General features: G+C 36.4%; 1 protein-coding gene across 1 annotated transcript in view; it reads left to right on the top strand.

Moving 5' to 3' along the window:
• The first annotated feature begins 1,003 nt into the window (after positions 1–1,003).
• The window catches only part of LOC106462934 (3'-5' exoribonuclease 1-like), a 50,881-nt gene continuing 25,772 nt past the window's right edge, over positions 1,004–26,112 (top strand). The window contains exons 1-4 of the mRNA XM_022390332.1: positions 1,004–1,082; positions 11,412–11,547; positions 18,408–18,633; positions 19,130–19,213. Coding sequence (XP_022246040.1) covers positions 11,414–11,547; positions 18,408–18,633; positions 19,130–19,213 — 444 coding nt within the window. The 5' untranslated portion in view covers positions 1,004–1,082; positions 11,412–11,413. The remainder of the gene's footprint in view (positions 1,083–11,411; positions 11,548–18,407; positions 18,634–19,129; positions 19,214–26,112) is intronic.

The following is a 26,112-nucleotide window of genomic DNA, read 5'->3' on the forward strand; positions in this document are numbered from 1 at the left end:
TGTCTATTTACTTGTGACCACTTAGTGTAGAATAGCAGAAACAAGAACCCATTTAACAGCGGCACTACACACTATGACAAGCGCCTCACATAAAACAATTTCCCTGTACAATATGTATTTAGTGTCCTAACTAACATGAATACATTCAAACAGTACACATGAAGATCGGGTGTTTGTGAGCCATTCATGCTGTTTTATCATTTCAGATTAGGCACAGGACAGGTAGAGTGATTAGGCGCCTGTCCTGTGAAAATCGGTTTTGTCGGGGCACTCCTTTCCCCACATCAAATTCTATGGCACTTGAATTTAATGATCCCGGCCTTGGCATTGGATTTATAGATCCCAGCTACCAGGTGACCCTGATCTGGGAGTGTTTGTTACGATATGGTTTGGCTAATGTTTGTCGCCTTGCTTTTTCTCTTCAACTACGTCATCGGCCTTGATCTTCTCTCTGTCTCCAGACATTTCCCCATTGTTAAAATCTGCCATGGTGAAACAGATGATCAATATTTCAAAATTTATTAAGTTCATGAACTCAGCAAATAATTTATCGCGAGCGGAACGAAGGAGGATATTAATATCCCTGAACACCCTAGTTTGGGAAAATTTCTTTCACTTTAATTAAAAACTAAATCCCTCTCACGGATTTTTTTTATTGTATTTTTTATTCTTTTTTTTATACCTATCGTAACGTAGTATGATGATCATACTCAGAGTAAAATGCTTTGTAAATGAACACTGACACTTATAGAGACAATCTTCAATGTAAATTACATTGTAATTAAAGTAAGAGAGATTGATTACCACGGTCTTTCGGAAAAGGTAAACACGATGGAAATCAAGTTATATACTCGGTTTTTCAAAGAATACGAATGTAAAAAAATAATATTTGTGATAAAGCAGCTTGAATTAAAACAGAAAAATTCAACAGAATATAACACAAACTTCATTGAATTATATGTGGTGATATATTTCGTTTTGTTTCCAAACCTTGAGTGCGAGAGTTTTTCTAACCGTAATCGTGGTGTCAAAAAATATATTCATACGTAAATAGTAAAGGGAATTCAAATGGTAAATTTTCGGTAAGAAATTTTTAAGGTAAGTTTTATATATATGGGAGAAATACTTAATTTCTTATTAGTATTATTTCCTGACCAACTGAACTATATTTGAATGTTGAAGGTGAGATTAGAGCTGAGAGTGAAACTGAGCTTGCGAGAGTCTGAGTGAGACTCATTCCTTGGGAGTTAACCTTTAGTTTTAACAGTAATTGATATAACTTTCGCTCAGAGTAAGTATATGTGCTTAGACTGTTAGAGTGAAACTAAAAACCAGCCTGGCCATCAATATAGGTATTTAAATGTACTGTTCTTTAGCATCTACTTCTAAATCCCACCATACAACTTTCAAGGTAACCGTTGGGTACCTTATGGCGATTGTAAACAATATTTTCGGCCGTAAACCCATAATATCTCACAGTTTGAGATTTTTGTAAAAAACTTGAGACTAGGCATCTAAAGCTAGACTTTAAAAGGCTTCATAACTGACGATTAATTCTTTTATTTTAGTTAGCCAAATACTTAAATGTCAGCATATAAAACAGAAAAAACAACATTATTTAGTAAAAGTTATAATTTAAAATGAGACTTATGCTCTAATTGACCAGGTTGCTTGGGCACTTGACCTGGGTTTGAATTTTGTCACTGAACATACCTTTTCAGGAGTTTGGGTATTATAATGTAATGGCCAATCCCACTATTTCTTTGTAAAAGAGTAGCCCAAGAGTTGGTGGTAGGTGATGTTGACTAGCCACCTCCTATCTAGTGTATTGCTTCAAAATTTGGCATGGCTAGTGCAGATAGTACTTGAGTAATCTGTGTGAAATTAAAAGAAAACAAAAACATTGCTCTAGTTGTAGGATTAGTTAATGTTAAGTCTTAACTCAGGCTTAAGGCTAAATTAAGAAATTTAGAAAGGATGTGACAAGAGTTATTTATTGTAAATGGACAACTGAATTAATGAGAGATTGTGATAAAGTGATAAAGACCAAGTTGGCTTACAGTTACAAACAGTATAAAGGATAAAAATTTAAGTAATGCGTAATGAATTTAAGAAGGTTAAGTTGACTGCAAATGCTGTGATGGGAGTCGCAAAGGATTATAGTAGATTAAGAGATTTAGTTAAACAGGACATTAAGCAGTTGAAAAGGGTTTGTGAAAAAATTTTAACTGAAAATGCTAACACCAACCATAAGAATTATTTCAAATACATGAAGATTAAACAGAATATTGGGATGATATTGGCCTTTTAGGGATGATAAAGAAGACTATTATGTTGATTATGCGATGGATGGACCTTTATTCTTATGTTTCCTAATGAAGATTTAAGTAGTATTCATCCTGAACAGTTGTTAGATGAAACCCTAATAAAACAAGATGGTCACATTGATTATGAACTTGAGAAAAATTTAAGAAGTTTAAAGAATGATAAGGCTCCTGCACCAGATAATATTTCCCCCGGAGTTTTAAAAGAAGTTAAGGATTAGAAATGTGAGCCATTAGGTACTATTTTTTTAAGATCTTGAATAGTGGGCAGGTACCAGAGAACTGGAAGTTGGCTAATGCTACTCCTCTTTCCACAATATGTCCCAGTAATTATAGGCCTATTAGTCTTACATCAGTGGTAGGAAAAGTTCTTGAAAGTCTGATAAATGATGCTTTACAAAGTCAATTAACAAAGTTTAAAATTTTGTTGATTGGTCAACATGGTTTCACTGTGGAAAAATCTTGCTTACTAATTGTTTGGAATTATTTGAAGAAGTTTCTTCTTATTTAGATGAGGGTAAGGGTGTATGATTGGTATATTTGGATGTTCAGAAAGCATTTGACAAGGTGCCACATAAAAGGTTTGTTCAAATATCTTTATGGGTGTGGAGATAAGTTTGCTTATTGGACAGAAAACTATATTGATGGAAAAAAAGCAGAGGGTTGTTATAAATGGACTTCAATTAAACTGGATTAATGTCCCAAGTGGGTCCCTCAGGACCCAAGTTAGGACCTTTGCTGTTTTTGATTTACATCAGTGACATAGATGAAAAAATGGTCAATATGTTACTTGAATTTGCTGATGATATTAAATTATTAGATGCTGTCATCTGTGAGGAGGAGAATTCTTCATTACAAAAGGATTTATATCATGTGTCAAGTTGGGCAAATAAATGGCAGATGGCTTTTAGATAAAATATATGTAATGTATCTTGGTTATAATGGGTGTTCTGGTTGATTAGTTTCTTAAACAGTGTGCTGTTGCTAGTGATAGGGTTAATAGGATTTTAAGTTGTATCTTCAGAAATATTAAATATATATTTAAAGAGGTTATAAGTTAATTGTATAGGTCACTGCTTAGGTAATGTTTGGAGTGTTATATTCAATTTGGAGATCATTACCTAGGAAAGAACGTTTAATTGTTGGAAAAGGTTCAGAGAAGGGCTACTAACATGATACCTGGGATGGAAAAGTTGCCATACAAGGACAGCTTATGATCACTGAAATTGTTTGTGCTTGAAAAAAGTTAGAGAGGATATGATTCAGGTTTAAAGATTGTTTAGGGAATTGATAATGTTGATAAATTATCTTTTTTCATATGGAATGGTAAGAATAGTAGGACTAGGAGACAGAAATATAAACTAAGACTTTTATTTTTTTAACAGGATAATTGACATTTGGAATGGGTTGTCTTCATATGTGATGAATGCAATAAATTTAAGAGAATTTTAGGGAAGACTTGGTAGATAGTTGAATGACAAGGGCTGATAGACCAATAGGTTCCTTGTTTTTAAATTTTATGCTTTTAGATATCTATAATTAATAAACAGTTTTGTGTTAAAAGAACTATGACTGTTAACCTGCTTGGAATGGTGACTGTTAAATAAAGATTTATGTCACTTAGGTCAGCTGCAGCTCTTTTAATTGGCCATCGTAGGATGATTTTGCAATGCAAGCGTACTGTATGTGGCTATACGAGTATTTTATATAACATCAAGTATGTGCACGTAACATGTATTTTTTGTTTTTATTTAAAATATAAAAACCATGATTACTGTTCTTTATAACCTATTTTTAGACTACGTGTAAATGTTTTATTTGATTTATATGGACTACCTTTAAAGTGAAAGGGTTTTCAATGAAATATAAACTAGTTATTATGGTGACATCATCAATAAGTTATCCAAATTAGTATTATGAAAGGTAATATGTTCCAAACCGTGGAAGGTCAGAATTGACTGTTTGTTATAGTCATACAAGACAGAACACAATGCTCTAAATGAGACCTAATCAGAAGTCGGGCTTTACCTAATATTCCTGTAGATACAACCAAAAACCTTGTTCGCTTTTCCACTCACGAAACACATTGTGTGGAAGGCTTAAAAAACTGATTGATCAAAACACCAAGATCTTTTTCTTTCATAACAGTTATGAGTTGATTTTCATGAAAATGGCAACTTTAATTTAAATAAAGACAGCTTGCATGTATTACCTTGCACTTAGAAAAATTATGTGTCATCTGTTATTTGTTTTCCAAATGATCCAAATTCCTTTTTTAAACAACATTATCCTTCTTATAATCTATTACATCCCAAAATATTAACATTGGCAAAGTTGACCAACTTGTTGACCTTTCTCTTATCAGTATTGTTAATGTATATCAAAAGAAGTAAAGGTCCCTGCACAGAGTCCTGAGGTATCCCACTTGCAGCTCCAATCCAGTTAGACTGAACTCTATTTATTACAATTCTGTGCATTCTCTCTAACCAACCTTTAATTTATTGATCTGACTTAAAGATAATTGTCTTTATCAGTCTTTTACATAGCAATTTGCCAAAAGCTTTCTTAAAATCCAGGTATACCAAATCCACATAAGTACCCTCATCAACATAAGCATTGACTCTTTGAAGAAAATCAAACATTTTTAAGTCAAGATTTTTCTCATGTGAAACCATGCTGGCTATTCAACAAAATTGTAAACTTTTTTTACTGTAGGTGTCTTTAAAAAATTAGTTGTAACATCAGCCAGCTTCCAGTCTTCTGGTCTCTGCTCACTACTCTTTTAATTTTATCTGGCTCAGAATTTTATCATGTCTTAAACTTCTCGATTTTATTCTAATGGTTTCATGGCTATATTAAGTTTATGCACATATACAGTGTTATTTCCCACTAGTAACTTGTCAGGAACTGGAATATTCACATTTTCTATAGTAAAAAGTGAAGAAAAAGAAAAATTTTGATATGGTACATTACCTCCACTCACATAAATAGTTATTCTCATTCAGTACTACCCCAAATATTCAAAAACAATTTTGCATGTGTCGCAAGCCTTGATGTTCCCACCTATCTGGAATTGACTGATTCCAATGCATCTTGCATGTAAATCATTATGTGACAAACCTCCACCAATAAGAGTGCAACATACTCTCTTGACACACACATGACTCCCTCTATTCATTTTTACCAAACTCTAGTTTCTCGTTTGGCAGTACGTGTGTCAAGACATTTTTTTGTGTGCTCTTCATATTGTTCAAATTTGTGAATTTAAATAGTTTACTTTCCGAGTGGAATTTTTTCATTATTTGTTTTTTTATCTTTACATAGTTGACAAATGTTTCAGTTAGCTTAAGTTCCCAGTCTTTTTCTTTTTTTCTCACTCTCAAACTATTTTTCTCCATCAAACATTTGTGTTTGATTTTATATTTCAACTTTGAATTCTGAGGTATCATACCTCCTACTAGTGCTATCACACAAGCTGCAGGTTGGGGAGACCTGTCGTTGGACTTATCTGCCACTCCATTCCACTACCACAGAGGGGGTGCAGGCAGTTCTTTCCTGGTCTCTAACAGTCTTTCTTTCTAACCATGTAAAGAGTCTTTTTACCCTCTGTGGATGCAAGAGTTGTCTATGTCTACTCCTGTCTCTGTCCCCATCATCACATCCAGTGACTGCTTGGGTCCTTCTCCATTAGTCCTGAGATGCAGAACCTTTATTTGGCCACGCACTCAGTCTCTGGAGTTTCCTTCTTCTTACAGAGATCTACATAATCGACCCAATACAGGTTCCATGGAGCTTGATAGACCTCTTTCTACTAAACAAAAATGTCATGGTTACAAACAAAAGGGTTCTTCACCTGGTTCTCCTACTTCTAATTAAAAATGGCCACTTGGATACATTGGAACTGTCAAGGTTTTCATTCTAATTTGGATGACATTAAGGCCTTGATTGATTCCTATCATCCCATGTGTCTCTCCTTACAGAAAACATTCCTACAATCCGCTGATGTTGTCACCTTTCAGCAGTTTTCTTTATTTCAGAATGAAAGGTTGTGTGATGGACAGGTTCCTGGAGCTGTGGCACTGCTAGTTGACCGGCAAATACCAACCATATCTGTGCTACTCAATATGCCCTTCGGAGCTGTGGTCATCTGTATCCATGTGGGTCGTACCATCACTGTATGTTCAATTTACCTGTCACCAAAAGAGATTTATGAACAGTTAGACTTTGATGATCTTATTGACCTGCTGCTGTTTCCCTTCTTTATTTTGGGAGATTTTATTGGACATAATCCCCTCTTGGGTGGCATTGATATTGATGGCAGGGATGTTCTGTGGAGCATATGCTGTCAGATCATACTGGTTCATTTACCTATTTTCATTCACCTAGTCAGTCTTTTACTGCTATTGCTCTATCTATCTATTCACCTTCACTTTTTTTCTCATTTTTCTTAGAAGGTTGACGGTGGCCCATGGGGCAGTGAACATTTTCCCATCATTTTGAGGGAGATTGTCTGTGGTTGATGCTACCTGATCCAAGATGAAAGTTGGAGCAGGCTGATGGGCTTTCCTTCATCAGTCTCTCAGAACTTGATCCTGCTGATGTTAGTCTTCCATCTATTAATGACTATGTGAAGGCAGAAACTGATTGTATTATAAAAGCAACTGTTCGTTCAATCCCAAAACTTTGACACATTTCCCATAGTATCCTCATCCAGGTGGACTCCTGCCTGCCAGTGAGCCTGGAAGGCTCAGAAATGGACCTGGGATATCTTTTGCAGATATCCCAATTTTTCCAACTTCATTGCTTTCCAGCAGGCTTGTGCACATTCCTGGCCCATAGATGCCAAATCTACAATGAATTTTGGTTGAAGTTCATTACCAGCATCTCTTCTACTACCAGTTCTAAGGTCTCCTGGGACAGGATTCAGAAGGTTTGTAGAAAGTATGTTTACCAACCCATTTCAGTCCTGCTCTCCTATAGCTAGGAAGTTGCTGATGTACAGGGCATCGCTGATACTCTTGGGGAGAGCTTTTGTTTCTTCTCTTACCTTCTTGGCCATCAAGCCCCATGTATCTCCTCTTTCTTTTCAGGCAGATCAACTCTATAATTATAATCTTCCATTTACATTGATGGAACTTAAACTTGCTCTTCATCTCTCCCCTGCATCTCTTACTCTTTGTCTGGTTGTTTTTAACTGGATTTTGCAGGCAAATCTTTCTCCAGATGCATGGCTCAAGACTATTGTTTTCATTTTTGTAAGCCTGGGAAAGATCCCAAGATACTTTCTAATTATTATATAATTACCTTGACTAGCTGTCTCTGTAAGGTTTTAGAAAGGATGGTTAATGCACGTCTTGTTTGGTTCTTTGAATCAAACAACCTCCTCTTGCCCACTCAGTGTGGTTTTTGTTGACAGTATTCCACTGAGGACCACCTGATTTGTCTTGAAAGCTCAATCGGGGAACCCTTTTTCAAGAGAGGTCGTCTTATTTCTATTATTTTTTGATCTTGAGAGGCTTATGTGGAGGTTTGGCATTTAGCATTACCTCCATTCATATGGGTTGCATGGACATTTACCCATTTTTATTTGTAACCTTTTACTGGACTAGAGTCCACGTGGTTTCAACCCTGTCCCGAACCTTTAAACAGGAGCTTGGTGTCCCTCAGGGCTGTGTCTTGAGTGTTACACTTTTCAGTATTAAGATAAATGCTGTTACTGAGCAACTTCCTCCTACTGTTGCAAACAACCTCTGTGTCGATGTCCTTCATAATTCTTATTAGTCATTGAACACGAGTTCTATTGAGCAGCACCTTCAAACTGCTCTCACTCGCTTGTTGGGGTGGACCAGGGCAAACGGTTTCACTTTCTCTTCTTCTAAGACTGTTTGCATCCATTTTTGCCACTAGCATAGTTTGCATCCTGATCTAGAGCTCCATCTTGGTGGTAATGTTCTTCCAGTGGCTGAGACAACATTTCTGGGACTTATATTTGACCATAAGCTTACTTTCATACCTCACATTAAGCAGATTTGTTTCAAATGTACAAAAGAACTGAACAACTTTCATGTTCTCTCTTCCACCACTTGAGGAGCAAATAGATGTTCAATGCTCAAGATCTATTGTGCCCTTATAAATAAAAGCTGGGCTATGCATCTCTGGTCTACAGTTCTGCTGGGGCCTCTCCCTTGAAGATGTTGGACCCTATGCACCATCTTTGGCTTTGGCTCTACATGGGGGGCTTTCTGCACTTCACCAGTCCAAAGTCTGTACACTGAGTCACATGAACCTCCTCCTCACTTCAGATGTTTGCAACTTTCTTTGCAATATGCTATCAAGCTTCAATCCTTACCAAGGCATCCCACCTACAGTTGTACCTTCCTTCTTTGTAGGGCTTTGCTCTTTCAGAATCAGTGGTCAGCCATTCCTTCATTTGGCTTTTGTATCCAGGCGAAATTGGTTGATTTGCGTCTGTCATTGGATGATGTTGCTGAATCTGATGACGAGCTTGTTACCACCCCTACCTGTGACCTTTCTTTGAGTCATCTGAAGAAGACAGATATTCCAGATTGGAAGTACCGTCTTTTTTTTGCTGAACATATTGTGAACCATTCTTCTGTTCCAATTTTTACAGATGGCTCAAAATCAACTGACTCTTTGAGTTCTGCCATGGTTTGTTGTGGCTTGGTGATTACTCACAAGATACCCACTATAGTTTCTGTGTTCACTGCCTAGTTGTACTGTTTACACAGACTCTCTTAGCTCTCTGCTAGCCTTGGAATAACTTAAGGTGAGTTCTCACCCTCTTTTCATAGACATTTAGAAAGATTCACCCATTTTTCTTTGTCATCCATTTCTATCTAATTTTTCTGGGCACCTGGCCATGTTGATATTCTAGGAAATAAGTTTGCTGATACCGCAGCTAAGTCCATCTGCTCTGGTGCTGTCACAGCCATAGCTGTTCTTTATATGGACTATGATACTGTGATCAAGGCATGTCTTCACACCACTTGGCAGTCGATTTGTGGTGAGCAAACCTAATGTTGTTGTTGCTAGCCTTGGAATAACTTAAGGTGAGTTCTCACCCTCTTTTCATAGACATTTAGAAAGATTCACCCATTTTTCTTTGTCATCCATTTCTATCTAATTTTTCTGGGCACCTGGCCATGTTGATATTCTAGGAAATAAGTTTGCTGATACCGCAGCTAAGTCCATCTGCTCTGGTGCTGTCACAGCCATAGCTGTTCTTTATATGGACTATGATACTGTGATCAAGGCATGTCTTCACACCACTTGGCAGTCGATTTGTGGTGAGCAAACCTAATGTTGTTGTTTGGACATCTAGTTTTCATAAGGATCAGAGGGAGGAAGTTGTTTAGGCTGCATATTGACCATAGTTTCTTAACTCAATGTTCTCTTTTATGTGGGACTGGTCCATCAATGTGTCGCCTTTGTGACACTCAAGTCAGAATTGCCCGTGACTTGCTTTTGTGCCATCTTTACGACTGTGAATGGTGGCACCATTTTCAACATGTTTTTTTCTCAGGGTTTACCCCTGATGGTGGACAGTATCATTGGCAGTGGTGACGTTGTCCAGATTGATTGGCTTTTAGCTTTATAATTTCTATTTAGTTTTTACTAGATTTTTGGGCATCGTTTAGCTTTTAAAGCCTGTTTTCTCTATCCTTTTTGTAGTATTTTACTTTTTGTTTTAATTCTAGTTATTTGGCACAAACAGATCTGTTGCTTTGTACCGATGAACTCCAAACAAACAAACAACTCTATAAATATTTTTTACTTTCTCTTATTTGACCACCTTACAATCTAATTAACTATTTTCCCAAAATCTCCACTGATGTGATTTTCTTAGCAGATATTTAGTGTGGCACCTTATCAAAAGTCTTGAAAATGTGTAAGTACACCAAGTCTATACCCTTTCCATCATCCAGATGACAAGTAGCATCCTCAAAAAACTTAAAAGAATTGTCTGGTAAGATTTCCATTTTGTGAATCCATGCTGACATTCTTTTTTATGGTATCGTATTTCTCTAAATGATTCTGTAAAAATCTTTCTTCAGTAGTATTTTTCACACTAAATAAGCCTATAATTTCCAGGGCAACAGTTATCACTCCTTTCCAAAATGGGAGTGATGTTAGTAATTCTCTAATCCTCAGGCACCTACCTAAAAATGGAGAGAGAGAGAGAGATTTGCATATCTGATCAATGATAAAAATATTTGAAATTCTTAAATGAAAAAACAACTTTTGATATTTTTTGAAATAGTATTAACAAAATTTTGCAACCTAAAAATGATAAAAATGCTGAATCAAATTATCTAAATATTTTAAAGCCAAAACTAGATACTTCTTAGTAAGTTTTTTTGATGTTTAATGCAAATATTGCCAAGAAGACACTCTCTTGAGATACTCCTCTGGTCTGAACAGGGTTAAAGCTCTTATTGAAAATTATCATTCTCAACCACTGAGGAAATGAAATACAATTACAGAGCAATTTTTAAATTACTATTTAACTCCATCATGGTTGGAATACCATTTGAATACCACGAGTGTTAAAGTACCTAAAAGTATTGAAATTAGTTTCATATTTTTGTCTGTCTAGTTTTGTCTGTTCAAGTTTTTGCCCAGCTTGATCATTTGCCTGTCCAAGAAGTGGGTGGACAGGTTGCTGGCTAAAAGCCTGCTACAATAGAAACATTTTTTTTTCATATCCAGCATGTTTTATCTAATTTTCTTAACTCTATGTGAATGACCATAACCATTAATTAAGCCTTTTGAGGCATTATTTTTCAAAGTAACAGCTCACCATAGTAGCATATTGTCACTTGCAAACTGATATAACCTACAGCCAAATACACAGACCCCTAAGGAATCTTACTAACAATATACAGTCAATAAGAAATTCATCAAACCACAATTTTAAAGAGTACATTTTATAGGAAGTAGTAATAAGCAGCAGTCTTGCCAAGAAAGTATAGTAAAGAGTGAGTGCATTGTTTTACTTTGTTTATTTCTTAAGTTTCTGTTAGAATGTTGTGGTCAGTTTCAATTGATATTGTTTCTCTTTTACAGTAATGGCTGAAAAACAGGAAAAAAGTCCTTTCAGTGATCCTATCTATAAACAACTGTCTCAAATTAATGGACAAATCAATCGCATGGGTAAAAGTGAAGCTCAAGCAAAATTAAAAGAACTACGTCTAGATAGCAGGTAAAAAGTTCTTCGAAAGAGAAAGGTTTGAATTTGATGCTTTGTTTAATCTTTGTTTTGTTTTTTCTTTACTAAGTATTAAAATTGTTTGTTTCTTTGTATATATTGTAGTATAGAATAGAAATATTGTCACTATGTTAATCAATTAGTATTTTTAGCTTTCTGAATATAAAGTGTAAATCCCATACTTAACTAACTGATTAGCTATTAAAATTTGAGCTAATGACTGGATTTGTGCCAAGAAATAGATTTAATTTCTTCCTTACATCTCATTCAATGTTTCTCCATATTCTTAGTAGTAGCTTCTTAGGGAAGTTTTTCACTTGGATCATAAATACTAATGTGTAACGTCTACTGTACTCAAACCCTTTCTGTGTTTGCCTTGGTTTTGGAGTAGGGATTGAAAGTTGGTCTCACTTCCCAATGCATTTGGGTTTGAATTTTTCACTACTCTACGTAGTTACTTGGTCAGGGAGAAAAGAGTTGGTGGATTCCCTGGACACCCTTAAATATAGGATTCTTTTTCACCATTGGGTTAGCCATGGTAACCTGTTGTATATTTCAAGTTTAACTGGTTTGGTCTCTGTTTATAACTATCCACTTGGTGTGAAGACTGTATGTTAGATATAAATGACTGTTAAAGTTTAATGTGAGTGTTATGATTTAGATAAATTGGGTATAGCATGATTGTTAAAATTAGTTTTTTTTTTTTTACAGGCAATAGTTTAATGCAGGTTTTTTATGTAACTGTGAGAATCATACATTGTGTAGTTCAACTGTTATAAATTTACACTTTTTGTATTATTGTGTCATCTTACTAGAACATTTAAAGTTTTTCTTGTTGTTTTGATTGAGTATCATTGCATCATAATGTCTTATAATATGTAGAATGTTCTAGGCCTCGGTCAAACTATAAATATGCATAAAAAATGTAGTTTGAGTAGGACATAGTAAGTTACTTAGATAGAGATAGATATAGACTGGGTGATCATGATTTAGTCATAAAGAGTGTATAGTGGCAATTTTTAAAGTGTAATAATCACAGATTTTATTGCAATAACAGAGTAGAGAAGAATAATTCATCTTGTCAGTTGGGTTCTAAAGTAATTGAACAAACCTCTATGTATTTTTGACAAAAAGAGACAATTATTGAAAGCTCTGAAAACTGTTGTAAACAATAGTGTAACAAATTTTTGTACATACGTTTGACTTATTTTGAATAATTCATCTTGTCAGTTGGGTTCTAAAGTAATTGAACAAACCTCTATGTATTTTTGACAAAAAGAGACAATTATTTAAAGCTTTGAATACAACTGTGATAACCAACAGTGTAGCATAAGTGAACAAGAAGTCAACAGACAAAGGGGAAGAGATGCTATGCTTTTTATAAAATGGGTCACTAGGGATGTACGGGTAGTAAAATTTGGCCGAATACCGAATCCGGGTACCCGGTCACTAAGCTTTTGGCCCGGAACAGGTGTCAACAGAGACCAGGTTCCCCCCCTAAAAAATAACAACAAAACAAACACAACAACATACACAAAAATTAGAAACAAAAACAAAATTGATGTTTATTACATTTAATTGAATAATCACCACCACAACATTCAAGTTTTACTTTCAGCTTTCAATCCCTAGCCCCAACTTCTCAACCCCTAACCACTATTGTTCTTAAAACCCCCACCTTCCCTATTATTCTCTGAATCCCTGACTTTCAGCAGGCAATCAGTCTTTGTTTTTTTAACTAAACCAATTATTGATTGTAACTTTCAGTACAGCGTTAGTTGCCATTTTCAATTACCCAGATTTGACTGTTTTTAACCTCGATGCTTGGCTGGAGCCAAGTATTACTGGGTAGCCCAATACCTGGTCATGGCCAAATATCTGGCCGCGTACCCATACATTCCTATGGGGCACATTTTGAGTGAGTGCAAGTCTGTCACCAACTAGCAACAGCAGAAATCTCAACATAAAGCAGTTGGAGCTACTCATAAAGATGGTGCTGCCAAGAAAGAAGAAAAGAGTGACTTTTATCATGGGTGCTGCTGTCCGAAGAAACAGAACCAAGACAACTCATCAAATTCACCACAAAAAGGAAGTGTATTATCATGATTAAACAGTGCATGATTGATAATCAGCTTAAGTTAGCAAACGGGTCAACAGTGTCAGTGATGATTGGAGCATGTGACAAACATTAAGAGGTGCTAACAAACGACAATATGCCAGCAGGTGAAGGCTATTTTGGGGACAAGAAAGGGAAAACCCTACGAGACACTGTGTGCAACAGTGAGAACCAGTTTAGTATCTGATGACCAAATGATGAGCAAGATACACCTGTGTGTGCTGATTGATGGAACACTGAGAAAGTTTCCCACAGAAAGAATAAAGTGCTCAGGAGAAAGTTGAGCACAAGACAAAGAGGAAACTGACCTAAAGAATAGAGGATCAGAAGGGGTGCTGTAACATATCTATCAAAGCAGTTCTACTGGGGAAGTTAAACAGATCATAGTACCAACAGAATACCACACTCAAGTGACGAAGTTGGTTCACGAGTCAATTGTGGGAGGACACCTGGGAGCGAAGAAGACAGCAGACAGAATCACCAGCAACTTTCATTGGTCAGGGGTCATTGGAAATGTGACCAGATTCTACAGGTCATGTGACATTTGCCAAAGGACACTACCTAGAGGGAGAATAACCAAGGTGCCACTGGGTGAGATGCTTCTCATAGAAAAGCCATTCAGCAGAGTAGCTCTGCACTTGATTGGACTACTAGCACCTGTATTCAATGGAGGCAAGCAGTATATGGTGACAGTAGTCAACTGTGCAACATGTTACCCATAAGCCATAACACTGCCAAACATAGGGATGGAGAGAGAAGTAGACACTCTCCTGGAAGTGTTCTGCAGAGTAGACATTCCAAAAGAAGTCTTAAGTGCTAGACAGACGTAATTTACCTCAGAAATGATGCAATAGTTGTGCAGACTCATCAACACTAGGCAGCTCTTTACCTCCCCATACAGCCTCGGATGTAATGGACTTTGTAAGAGACTCAATAGAGTCTTAAAGAATACGCTAAAGAAGATGTGTCAGGAGAGACAACGTAACTAGGACAGGCAGTATGTTTGCTTACCAAGAAGTTCCCCAAGCGAGTGCTGGACTTTCAACCTTAGAGTTACTGTATGGAAGAATAGTATGAGGTCCAATGCAGATATTGAAAGAACTGCGGACAGGAGAAGAAGAGTCAAAAGTGAGGAACACATATCGGTGCTTGTTAGACCTCAGAAACTGACTAGAGGAGATCTATCAACTTGCTCGAGAAAGTTTTTATGCAGCTCAAGGCAGTCGTAAGCACTTCTAGGACAAGAAGGCCAAGGACTGATGTTTCAAGGTCAGGTAGAAGGTCTTAGATCTGCTACCCACAGACAACAACAAACTCACCCTGCAGTGGAAAGGACCTTTGAAGTCTAGGAAGTGGTCAACAGAATGGACTATAAGGTGGAAGTGGATGGGAAGACAAAGATGTACCACCCCAATTTGTTGAAGAGATACTTTGAGAGGGAAAACACTTAATTAGTGCAGCTATTGAGGCATGGATGGACATTGCAGGTGTGGCTGTGGGAAGAAGATGAAGACCTATGAGATGAAAGACCATTGGGTGGAGATGAGATGTACAAAGATGTTAACATCAGTGAAGAACTGACTGATAAGCAGAAGAAAGAACTACAAGATTTACTGTGCAGATGTCTTCACAGATAGACCAGTCAAGACAGACTTTGTGCAACACAAGATTGAGACCATGACCATGGATCCAGTCAAGATGAAGCCCTACCAGATGCCCTGTGTGATGAGAGACCTGATCAAGCAAGAAGTCGAGGTAATGTTAGAAGCCGGAATCATCGAACCTTCAGATTCACCCCACTATTCACCAGTGGTAATCATGAAAAAGAGGGATGGCTCAAATTTCTGGAAGCTGAATCTCATGACAAAGTTTGACTCTGAACCTATGAGCAACCCATGGGATATTATGACAAAATTAGAAAAGACCAAGTTCTTGTTCGAAAGTCGACCTCAGTAAAGGTTATTGACAGATCCCGACAGAGACAGGATTTAAAGAGAAGACAGCCTTTCTGATACCAGATGGATGCTACTAGTTCAAGAGGATGCTGTTTGGTTTAGTCAACTCAGCAATGACATTCAACCTCATGATGAGGAAGATGTTGCACAAAACCACCAACATTGAGCATTATGTGCATTCTGACCCACAAAGGCAGATAGGAAGACCAACTGGAGAAACTCAGAGAGCTGTTCTGGCAAGTGAGGGCAGCAGGTCTAATAATCAGACCATTTCAGTGCTACATCAGGTGTTCCATACTGGACTTTGTCGCAATGGAAGAGGAGAAGCTAACCTGCATACAAGCTGCACCAGCTCCAATGACCAAGCAGCTGGTTAGATCCTCCCTGAGGTTAGCAGGATATTATAAGTTCATCTCAAACTATGCTGAAGTTTCTGCACCACTGACTGATCTGACCTAAAAAGGCCAACCCAACAAGGTAAAGTGGGAACAACCACATCAGATGGCACTCCAGAAGCTGAAGAACATGTCAGGAAGCTTGCCAATCCTTAGAATGCCAGATATCAAATAAACCATTCATCATTCAGGCCGATGCATCAGATGTTGTAATTGGAGCAGTACTTTTGGAAAAATCAGAGATGGACTGTTTCCAGTAATGTCCTTCAGTAAAAAGCTGTTGAGTTGTGAGAAGAACTACTCTAGATTGAACAAGAGTGTCTGGCCATCGTACTTGCCATCCAGAAATTCCAGCACCACCTCTATGGGAAGGGTTCATCATCCAGACAGACCATTAGCCCTATGCATACATCCAGAGGTGCAAAATTGACAGTGCTAGGATCATGAGGCAGGTGTTGTACCTCCAGGATGTTTGGTTCCACATTGAGGCCATCAAGAGGACTGCAAATCTTGGTGTAGACTGTATGAATAGACTTTGTGTGTGAACTTAAAGAAGGGCTTATTGTTCGATATACACGACTGTTTAAGTTTAATGTGAGTGTTGTGATTTATATAGTTTAAGTATAGAGCGAGTGTTAAATTGTTTTCTTTTTTACAAGTAATAGTTTATCGCAGGTTTGTTTATGTAACTGTGCAAGTCATACGTTGTGTAACTCAGTTGTTGTGAATTGGCAGTTTTTGTATTATTGTGTCATTTTACCAAAACCTTCTAAGTTTTCTCATTGTTTTGATTGAGTATTATTGCATCATAATATATCGTAGTATGTAGAATGTTCTAGGCCTCAGTCATGCTATAAATATGCATACAACATGTAGTTCGAGTAAGACATAGTAAGTTAGTTAGATAGAGATAGATCTAGACTGCATGATTATGAGTTTAGTCATAAAGAGCATATAGTGGTGATTTCTAAAGTGAAGGTATCACAGAATGTATTGTAATAACAGAGTAGAAAAGAAATAATTTCTCTTCTGAATTGTGTTCTAAAGTAATGGAACCAGCCTATGTGGACTTTGACAAAAAGAGATGATTACTTAAAGGTCTGGATACAACTGTGGTATTTAAGTGTGTAACAAACAATTGTACATATATTTGACTTGTTTTAATATATTATTTTAAAACAAGTGAACTGTGTGCTGTTTGTGAAATTTATCACCAACAAGTCACGGACACTTATTAAATAATCTGGCCTACACGTATGTAAAAACCAGTCACTGTATGAATTGACTATTTATTACCTTAGGTGATCTGACAGGTAGCACTGAGGTTGGTTTTTTACATTAGTCACTTGAGACAAGCAGTTGGGAGTTCCATACCTTTTATTTACTGGATGTATTTCCAATTTACTCTCTAAAGTAACACTGGAGCCTTTGAGGCTGGTGTCATTTGCTCTAGCATGTGTACCACGAGGTAAGTTATAGGTTGCCTTTACATGATTCTGCTTGCTCGGATTCTGCCAACACTATAATTTCTTTTTCTACTTCTTTATACTCATTTACTACCTCTATCATTGTTGGTATTATTCCAGTTCGAGGTTATAACAGAGGTATAATGTAATGGCCCGGCATGGCCAGGTGGTTAGGGCACTGAACTTGCAATCTGAGGGTTGTGGGTTCGAATCCCCATCACACCAAAACATGCTCACCCGGTGTCCGAACTAGGACGTTAGTCCTATTCCCGATTACTCGCCTCCATCAGAATTTGGAAGTGTGAGAAACACCATATGAAAGTACTAAAGAGGTATAGTACACTAGTATCCTATAATATAGATAGAGTATATTATTTGAAATTGACATTTGAATTGATCCTTCCATCCTCCCAACAACAGTGATTGAGAAAATGTGACAATATCTGGTAAGGACTATTATTGAGATAGAGTTTGTACCTTGTGAGAAATGATTATAGGTCTGTGAGTATAATGATGATATGTAGTTATTTTCTATTGAGTAAATGTGTATTAAAAATAATTCAGAGGGTGGTGTGAAAGTGGAGAAAGTAGGCTTATTTCTTGGCATATGAACCAAGAATTGTAGGTTCAAAGTAATAATAATGATAAATATGTCTTTGATTTTGAATCTTGTTTCCATCTCGAAATGTTAAGGGAAAATATTACTGTATAATTAGTTGATTATTTCAAGTTGCTGAAAAAATAGATAAAAAAGAGTTGTTATACAACTAATCAGTTGGTCTTTTACTAAACAAAATCTATTAATCAACCATCAACATTTCATGTAATTTTATATTTGACAGAAAAAAAATATGTACATGTATCTAGGTATACATTGCTTTTTGTGTTTTACAGTTTGATAATTTTGTAATAAAAATTATAGAGGTGAGGTGGATGTTCTTAAAAGAAGGCTGAAGAACTTCTATAAACAGCAAAAGTTGAAGAAAAAGGAGATATTGGAAAAACAAGATAAGGATGCTCGCTGTCCCTATAATTTTCTCTGTGTTATTGACTTTGAAGCTACTTGTGAAGGAGCAAAAGTTCCAGATTACCCTCATGAAATAATTGAATTCCCTGCTGTTTTGGTTGATACAAGGCAGAAAGCAATTGTAAGTTCAGGATTATTTATTTTTGCTGAGCTGCTTGTGCTCATATTTGTTACAAACTACTATAAACAAGATAAAACATCTTTAGGCTCCCACAGTTTGTGGTTATAGCAATTGTAAGAAATATCTGGTTCATGCAAAAGTTTTATTGATAATCTTAAACTGTTACTAATCACATTTCTTCTTAAGTAGAGAAAATTACCATCAATAGTAATATATTACTATGATAGTTTAATGTAGTGTGATTAAAACTTGTAAAACCTTTTGTTTAAAATAGAGAACGGTACAAGATTCAACTAGTGCTTGATATCCTTTTTACCATCTGATTGTTTAATTATGATGCAAATTTGAAATATTTTCTGGTAATTTTCTTTCCCTCTCATAAATTTTACCATTTCTATCAGAGCCTAATTTAGCAGCTAAAGGTTTCATGGTGTGTGTAATTTTTATTTAGATCTTTAAACTGTTGTAACTTAACTCATCAGTGACACTGTTCCAGGTTGACACTTTCCACGAATATTGTAAACCTAGCCTGAACCCACAGTTATCTGAGTTTTGTAGAAGTTTAACTGGCATTTCACAGGTATGATAACATATTTTATTTAATATACGCTCATTTTGTTTATATCCTTAAGAGTTTAGAATTATTAACATGTGACTTAAAAACAAAAATACAAGGTGTTAAATATTGGTTTAAAAGTTACCCCAGAAAAATAGTAAATTTCAGTCTACATATTCTCGTAGTTGTTTATAATCAAAGAAGTTAGAGCTGAATAGCGAGAACCATTAAATGTAGTGATAAACTTTTATAATAGTAGTTGGTGCTATTATTGTAACTTATATGTAACGGACATGTTAAAATACTAAACTTTTTTACTAAGAATAAAATTTCCAACATGTGATCTGCAACATTGGTCTAGTGGAATAAAGTTTTCTTTACCAAGTACCATTTTCCAGCTTACTGAGAGTTGTTGCCTCAAAATCATCTATAAAAATTGCAAAGAGCCATACAGGTTTATAATAACAAAATAAAATAGTCTTTGAATCATATCTATGGGGTTTTGAGTCTGTTTTACTTCACCATATAGTAAACTAAATTAACTTAGGTATGTTATGACATTTTGTCAAATTCATTATTCAGTATTATACAGCAGACCAATTGTTTAATGTTTATATATATACGTGTTAAAGATTTATTTTCTTTTTTCACCATAGGTGAAATTCAAAAGGGAATCTGTGATGTAAAGACGTAATCCATTCTTTGATTGGCTGTACCCTCTGCTGTGGACTGCAGTTTTGCTTCTTCAAAGATCATAAGCACAGCTTGGGTCAGCAATCCAAAGAAATACCATTAGGTCTCTTATAATGGTGAAGTTTATATAATATATATGGGGTTTTTGAGTCTGTTTTACTTCACCATATAGTAACCTAAATTAATTTAGGTATGTGAATAATGTTATGAGCCTTCAATAGGTGAAACTGCAGTCCACAGCGGAGGGTACAGCCAATCAAAGAATGCAATAGGACTTTACTTCACAGGTTCTCATTTCAATTTCACCTCTCTCTTGAAAAAAGAAAAAAAAGTCTTTAACACATATATATATATATATATATATATATACAGTCTTTGAATCAGTTGTGCATAGAAATCGGTTGTGAAAAGTTCAGAACCCCAAGGATTTGCCACACTGTCGATCTAAGCTTTTCTCTTGCATCTTGTTACTATCATTCTGAAACTTTTGTGTTTATCATAAGATAAGCAGAAGGATGTTTATCATATTGATTTATCATTCTTAATTTGAAAAGGCCTCTGGGAAGTTTTTTTAAGCTAATTCTCTATTGTCTTATTGATAACTGTGTAGTATGAGAGTTTTGTTTTGTGAAGTTTTACCTCTTCACATAGGTAAAGGTGATTTTGTCCAACCATTTGTGTCTTTTAAGCTCTTAATTACTTTTTTTTTATTTGCATTATCATTTTGTGTTGTTCCCATGAACTTTGATTGTAAATTGCACTTTGTGATAACAAGGACAGTAGTTTCTTTTTCTACTTTCCTTAAGCTTTTGCTCTACCACAGAATCAAGATTCCAGCTCATTAAATCTTTTGTATGAACCAGTGGCCATTACAGAATTTAGTTTCACATTCTTTTGTTATTTTTTTTCTTTAATGATGTCATCATGGGTGTCTGTAGGGGGGGAGGCAGTTGCCCTCCCTCCCTGTACAATGAGAAACATAATTCTTTCTTTTTCATTCACCATTTGTATATGAATTTACAAGTGCTTGTTCACTTCACAATTTCACGCTACTTATTACACTTAATTTTTAATTCTAATAAAAGTCTTGAAATCTTTGGATACCTGCCCTGTATCTAAATATTGAAAAATGCAGCTACCATGGCAGCTTCGTGGGTATTGGACATGGTAATTATCACTCAAATCATCAAAGAACTTGCCTATTCTTTTGACTGTAATGGCAAGACTTTGAAGGGGGGTCCACCATCCCTTGATTTTTCCAACCCACCCCACCTAGAAAAATTTCTGCAGACACCTATGAATGTCATAATAAGGCCTTTTTGCTCACCTTCTTCTGACATCACTGAAATCACACTATTCTTTGATATAACAGTTAATTTCATCTCCCAACTTTAATTTCTCTTGGTCCTTCTGATTTGTTTTTCCTACATGTTACTATTCTGATCATTTCTATTTTTTACAGTTTCTGGAAATTAATCTGTCATGAATGACTTTATTGCTACTTTGCATATCACCTGGATCTCATTTACTCATTTTCTTTTTGTGTGAATTTTTTATGTATGAAATGCATTGAAAATTTGCAAGTTAGTTTCAATTAAAGCTGGAATGAATTTTAAAGTACCAAATATTATTGATCAGCATGATGAAGAGAGGGCTAGAGAAGCTAATAGTTTGGTTAAAAGTAAATGTGGGTGGCACTGGTTGGAGAAAATACTAGAAATTACCTTTATTATTAACAACAGAATTAGTAGTACTAATTAGTACTGTGTTTATGTTGTGTATTTAGAACTACATTATAGTATTGGCATGATAAAAACTGTTTAAATGAGTATAAGCATCTTGTCAGCTGGTATTTTCTTTTTCTGAAGGTTTTATTTAAGACTTATTTTAACAATAATATTTTAGATTATCAAAAGCATAAGTGTTATTCATGAAATCTTTGTTTTCTAATTTGGACAAGTGCTTTTTATTGAAACTTAGTTAATACTACTAAAGTGTTTATTTCAGAGAGCAGTACTTATAATCAAAGTGGTAGGGAAAAGGAAGTGAATGATGTTTTAATAGGACATTTGTTGATAACTTTTATAAATATTCAATTAAAAGTGTTTCAGTACCATAAAAATGTCTCTTTTATGATTCTTCTCATTATAATGGATATACAATGTGAAGAATAGCAAACCAATAATCGTCATTGTATTTTTATAATACAAGGTACATATTTCACAAAATTGAATAAAGCTATAGGTTGATCGAAAAACGTAGGTTTCTTTTTCTTGTGTTTTAGCAGTAACATTCAAACTCGCATATAAAGTAGTACAAGTTTTATGCTTTGATAGTATTAGTATGTTACAGTTGTGGTTTTAGATAATGATACCTTAGCTGGTCTATATTTGGAAGATGCTACAGTGTTTTATGCCAATAGCAGGCCAGGAAACTCGTCATTTTTAGGGGCACCAAGGCCAAAAAAAATTCACTGGAGGGCACTAAGGCCACAGTATACATTAATGCTGTATTTACAAACTAATGAGTTTCCCAATTAGTTTAGTAAATATGACATTAGTTTTTTTTCATTGAGGGCTTAGGAAGCTGGATTATCCTTGCAGATTATGTTTACCAGGAAGATAAGTATTAACTTTAACCAATGAGACTTATGAAGTAACAGTATACTAGATTTAAGATAAAAACAGTGTATTTTTGTACCACTGTCTTTGTAATAAGAACATCAACAAAATAAAGCTTTTGACTTGAAATAACAAACCAGTTTTTTCTGTCATTACCCATCATCTTGTCCACTTGGGGGTCTTTTTCACACACTCCTGCTTTTTCTGATACCATCTTGTGTTTACCTCTCGTATCCTGTCCACGTTGTTATGTTCCTTCTGGATTCATAAACCTCCTCTTTGAGAGGTCTTTACGGATTGGGATGTCAGTATGGTTCTTCACTGCCTTACTTTACCTCCATTTGAATTTTTATCCTCCTGTTCTTTGTTTCACTTGTCCCTTAAGCCCTACATTAGCTCTATTAGCCTGTGGACATTGTTGGTGTGATATATTTGCCATTGACGCCTCCTGCACTCTGTACCATTCCACATATGTTCTCCTTTATCGGGATCAATATTTCTTTTCCAAGATTTCAGCAGCTTGTGAAGGTGATTCTTTCTTCTCGCTGATTTTGCTTCCTTCCATCTCCCACCTTTATTCCTGGTCTGATCTTAATAGGCTTCTATGTTCATTATGTGCTCTTCATTGTTACATTTCTCTCACAGCTTCTTTCCATGGTTCTTGTTCCCTTCTTTTCATTCCCTGGCAACATTCTTCTGCTCATGAATTTTCTCCTTCAACACTTACCAATTGGGTTTGTATTTTGATTCGATTGGTTTATTCCTCCTTGTCTTCTTCTTCCCAATATCTGTTATAAGTGTCATCACATCAGATCAAGCACCTTACCTTTTCCCTGGTGTCTCACCTCCATCATCCATTGGAGGAAATTCTTCAGGCGACCATGTGGTGACTACTACTCATACTTTCGTCTCCCACTGGTGGCTGTTTGTTCCTCATTGGGATACCATCTTCCACCTGTTGCCATCCTTAACAAATTTTGGTGAAACTGTGAATGAGTAAGTTTTCTCTTTTATGTACATTATACTTTCTTTCAAGGGTGTGTCACTTTTTTTACTGTTAGGATACCACTCTGTGGTGAGTGTTGCATGTCCAGATATACTTAATGTATCACAAATCTGCACTGTTCAGCCATGCTGCTATCATAAAATACTATATTTCCAATGGCACATAATGCACACTGTTGAGATGGGGGTATTCCACAAGATTGCTCATAAATTTTTCTCTTGGGATATATTTGCTCCATAAGTATGCCTGTTCCATACTGTACTAACCCATGAACTTACATGGGTTTAGCAGAAGGGGGTAGCCGCCCATCCCTGCTGTCCCTCAGATTGAATAAATCAGGGGTGGTCTGCTTTCCAATATAAGGTTTTCGTGGTCACCCATTTCATTGTCTCTGGTAATGGTGCTCCTCTGGACTCTCCACTGCATTCCCCCCCTCCCCCTATTTTAGAAGTGGAGTATGGGAGTTTGCCACTTTCCAGTTCCAAGATGCTGGGATGGTGGACCATGAATGTGATGTTACACAAATAACTAAATATACAACTACTGCAACCACATTCAGTTCAGAGTAGGGAAGTGGTGTTCTGCTGGTCCTCCATTCATGTGCATTGTCTCTGTTCTGTGGGCTCTGAGGATTGATATTGCAACCAGATTCTGTGACTATCCACAGGGTGAGGCTGCATATTATTTATAGGGGCTATCCACTTTTGTGCGGAGGTAACTGGAAGTTAGCGATGAGCTCCAATACTGTACGGTCCTGCCCAATGGGACAAGGTTGCACATTTACACTAATAATAAAAATGCTCAATCTCTGTATGGTGGGCTCCGAGGGTTGATGTTGCCCCCAGCTTCAGAGGGTGCAGTTGCATATGATTTTAGGGGCAATCCACTTCCATGCAGTGGTATCCAGAAGTTTGTGATGCACTCCAATGCTGTATGGTCCTGTCCGAGGAGATGTTGTTGGTTTAGAGTTGGTCCATCACATTGCAGTTCATCCCTTCTGTTGGGATCTCTCATTCTACCATCACAGATTTTGGTTCCCTGTGGCTGATTTGGATTTTGAGCAGGACCAACCAACATAACCCCTCACACGTGTTGCCTGTTACTACCATCATTCGGATGTCGGGTTCCCGGACATTGGTTAGTTGTGAATTGCACACATGTCTGTTTTGCAGATCGGTTTGCACAGTATATACTTTCTTTCAATGGAACTTGAGTTGAAGACTGTGTGGGCCCTCCTCCTACCATGGATCTGAGGTTATATTCCCGATACCGCTTGGTTACGGACTGGAGTTCACTGGCTGCATACAGTCCATTTCTCCCTAGCCACTCTACACCTTGGAGCACATCAAGCTTTACTTTCCCCCATATTACTGTCTGTAGAGGATTCATCTACAGCCTGTCTTCAATGAGATTAAGAGTGTGTTTTTTAGGTGGTTTGGATTCCAATTCCACCATTTTCTCTCCCTTTTGGTTGTGCTCCTCCTTTGCACACTGGTCAAAGAGTATATCTGGTAGAGAAGAAGTGCAGTCTCTCAAGGATGATTCTTTATTACAAGGATCATCAGTATAGGGTATTCTTTGGAGACTTTCAAAGGGTGCTTCTTTATATCTCTCGCACCAGTCTCTCCTCCTATTCAATGTGGGATTCTAGCTACATATATGAGGGAGGTAGTGTACTATATCAGAAGTTATAATTTTTCTGTATTGAAAATATATTTCCAATAGGTACTTACCTCCCCTCACACTTCCTCACTGAAAACAGGTGCTTCCTTTCTTACCTAAATTTAAAGTAATAGTTTGGTAGAATCAAATAGAGGGAGCCACATGCTTCAGGAGGGTGTGTTGCACTCCTATTAGTGGAGGGTTGTTGCATGATGATTTGCATACAAGATGCAGTAAACTATGATAATTGTGGGTAAGTGGCAGTGCAAGGCTTGTGACACGTGAAAAAAATTTTGCATATAGAGGGCAGCATTGAACGAGAATAGCTATCTATCTATCTATATATATATGAGAAGAAGTAAGTACCTATTAGAGATATATTTTCAGTATAGGAAAATTATAACTTCAGCACAAGCTCCAGGTGGTGTACAATGCAGTGCACCTTTAACATCTATGGAATGCTCTGCTTGAGTTTGGTTATGACACCATTCACTTCAATAAAATTGACTGCAGCACCATTAGCTACTGAGGCCACCAAGCTTTGGCTGAGATTTAGACCAAGGTCTGCACACACATCTTTGATTGCATCATGAATTTCACTGACATCACATCTGCTTGGTTCAGCAATGCTGTAGGGAAAAATATATGTATACATGATATTTAGTTGAACTTTCATAATGCTTCATCAAGAAATGAAATATAGAAAGCACATCTGATCTTTCTGTATATTCATTGCTTCAATGTCTGACCACAGAACTTCAAGACGTGCAAAGGATCACCCTGGTTCAGAAGCTGCAGTAAGTATGAAAATTTGAGTCATGTCAATATTAATGATTATTCCTCATCCAGAACTTTATTTAAAGTGTTAGAATATGTTTAGAAATAAACACATACCGAAGCAGTTTTATTATTCGAATGCCATCTTCAGTCACCTTAATACT

This window comes from Limulus polyphemus, unplaced genomic scaffold (genome assembly GCF_000517525.1).
Source record: "Limulus polyphemus unplaced genomic scaffold, Limulus_polyphemus-2.1.2 Scaffold1285, whole genome shotgun sequence".
In the NCBI taxonomy this organism is placed as follows: domain Eukaryota; kingdom Metazoa; phylum Arthropoda; class Merostomata; order Xiphosura; family Limulidae; genus Limulus; species Limulus polyphemus.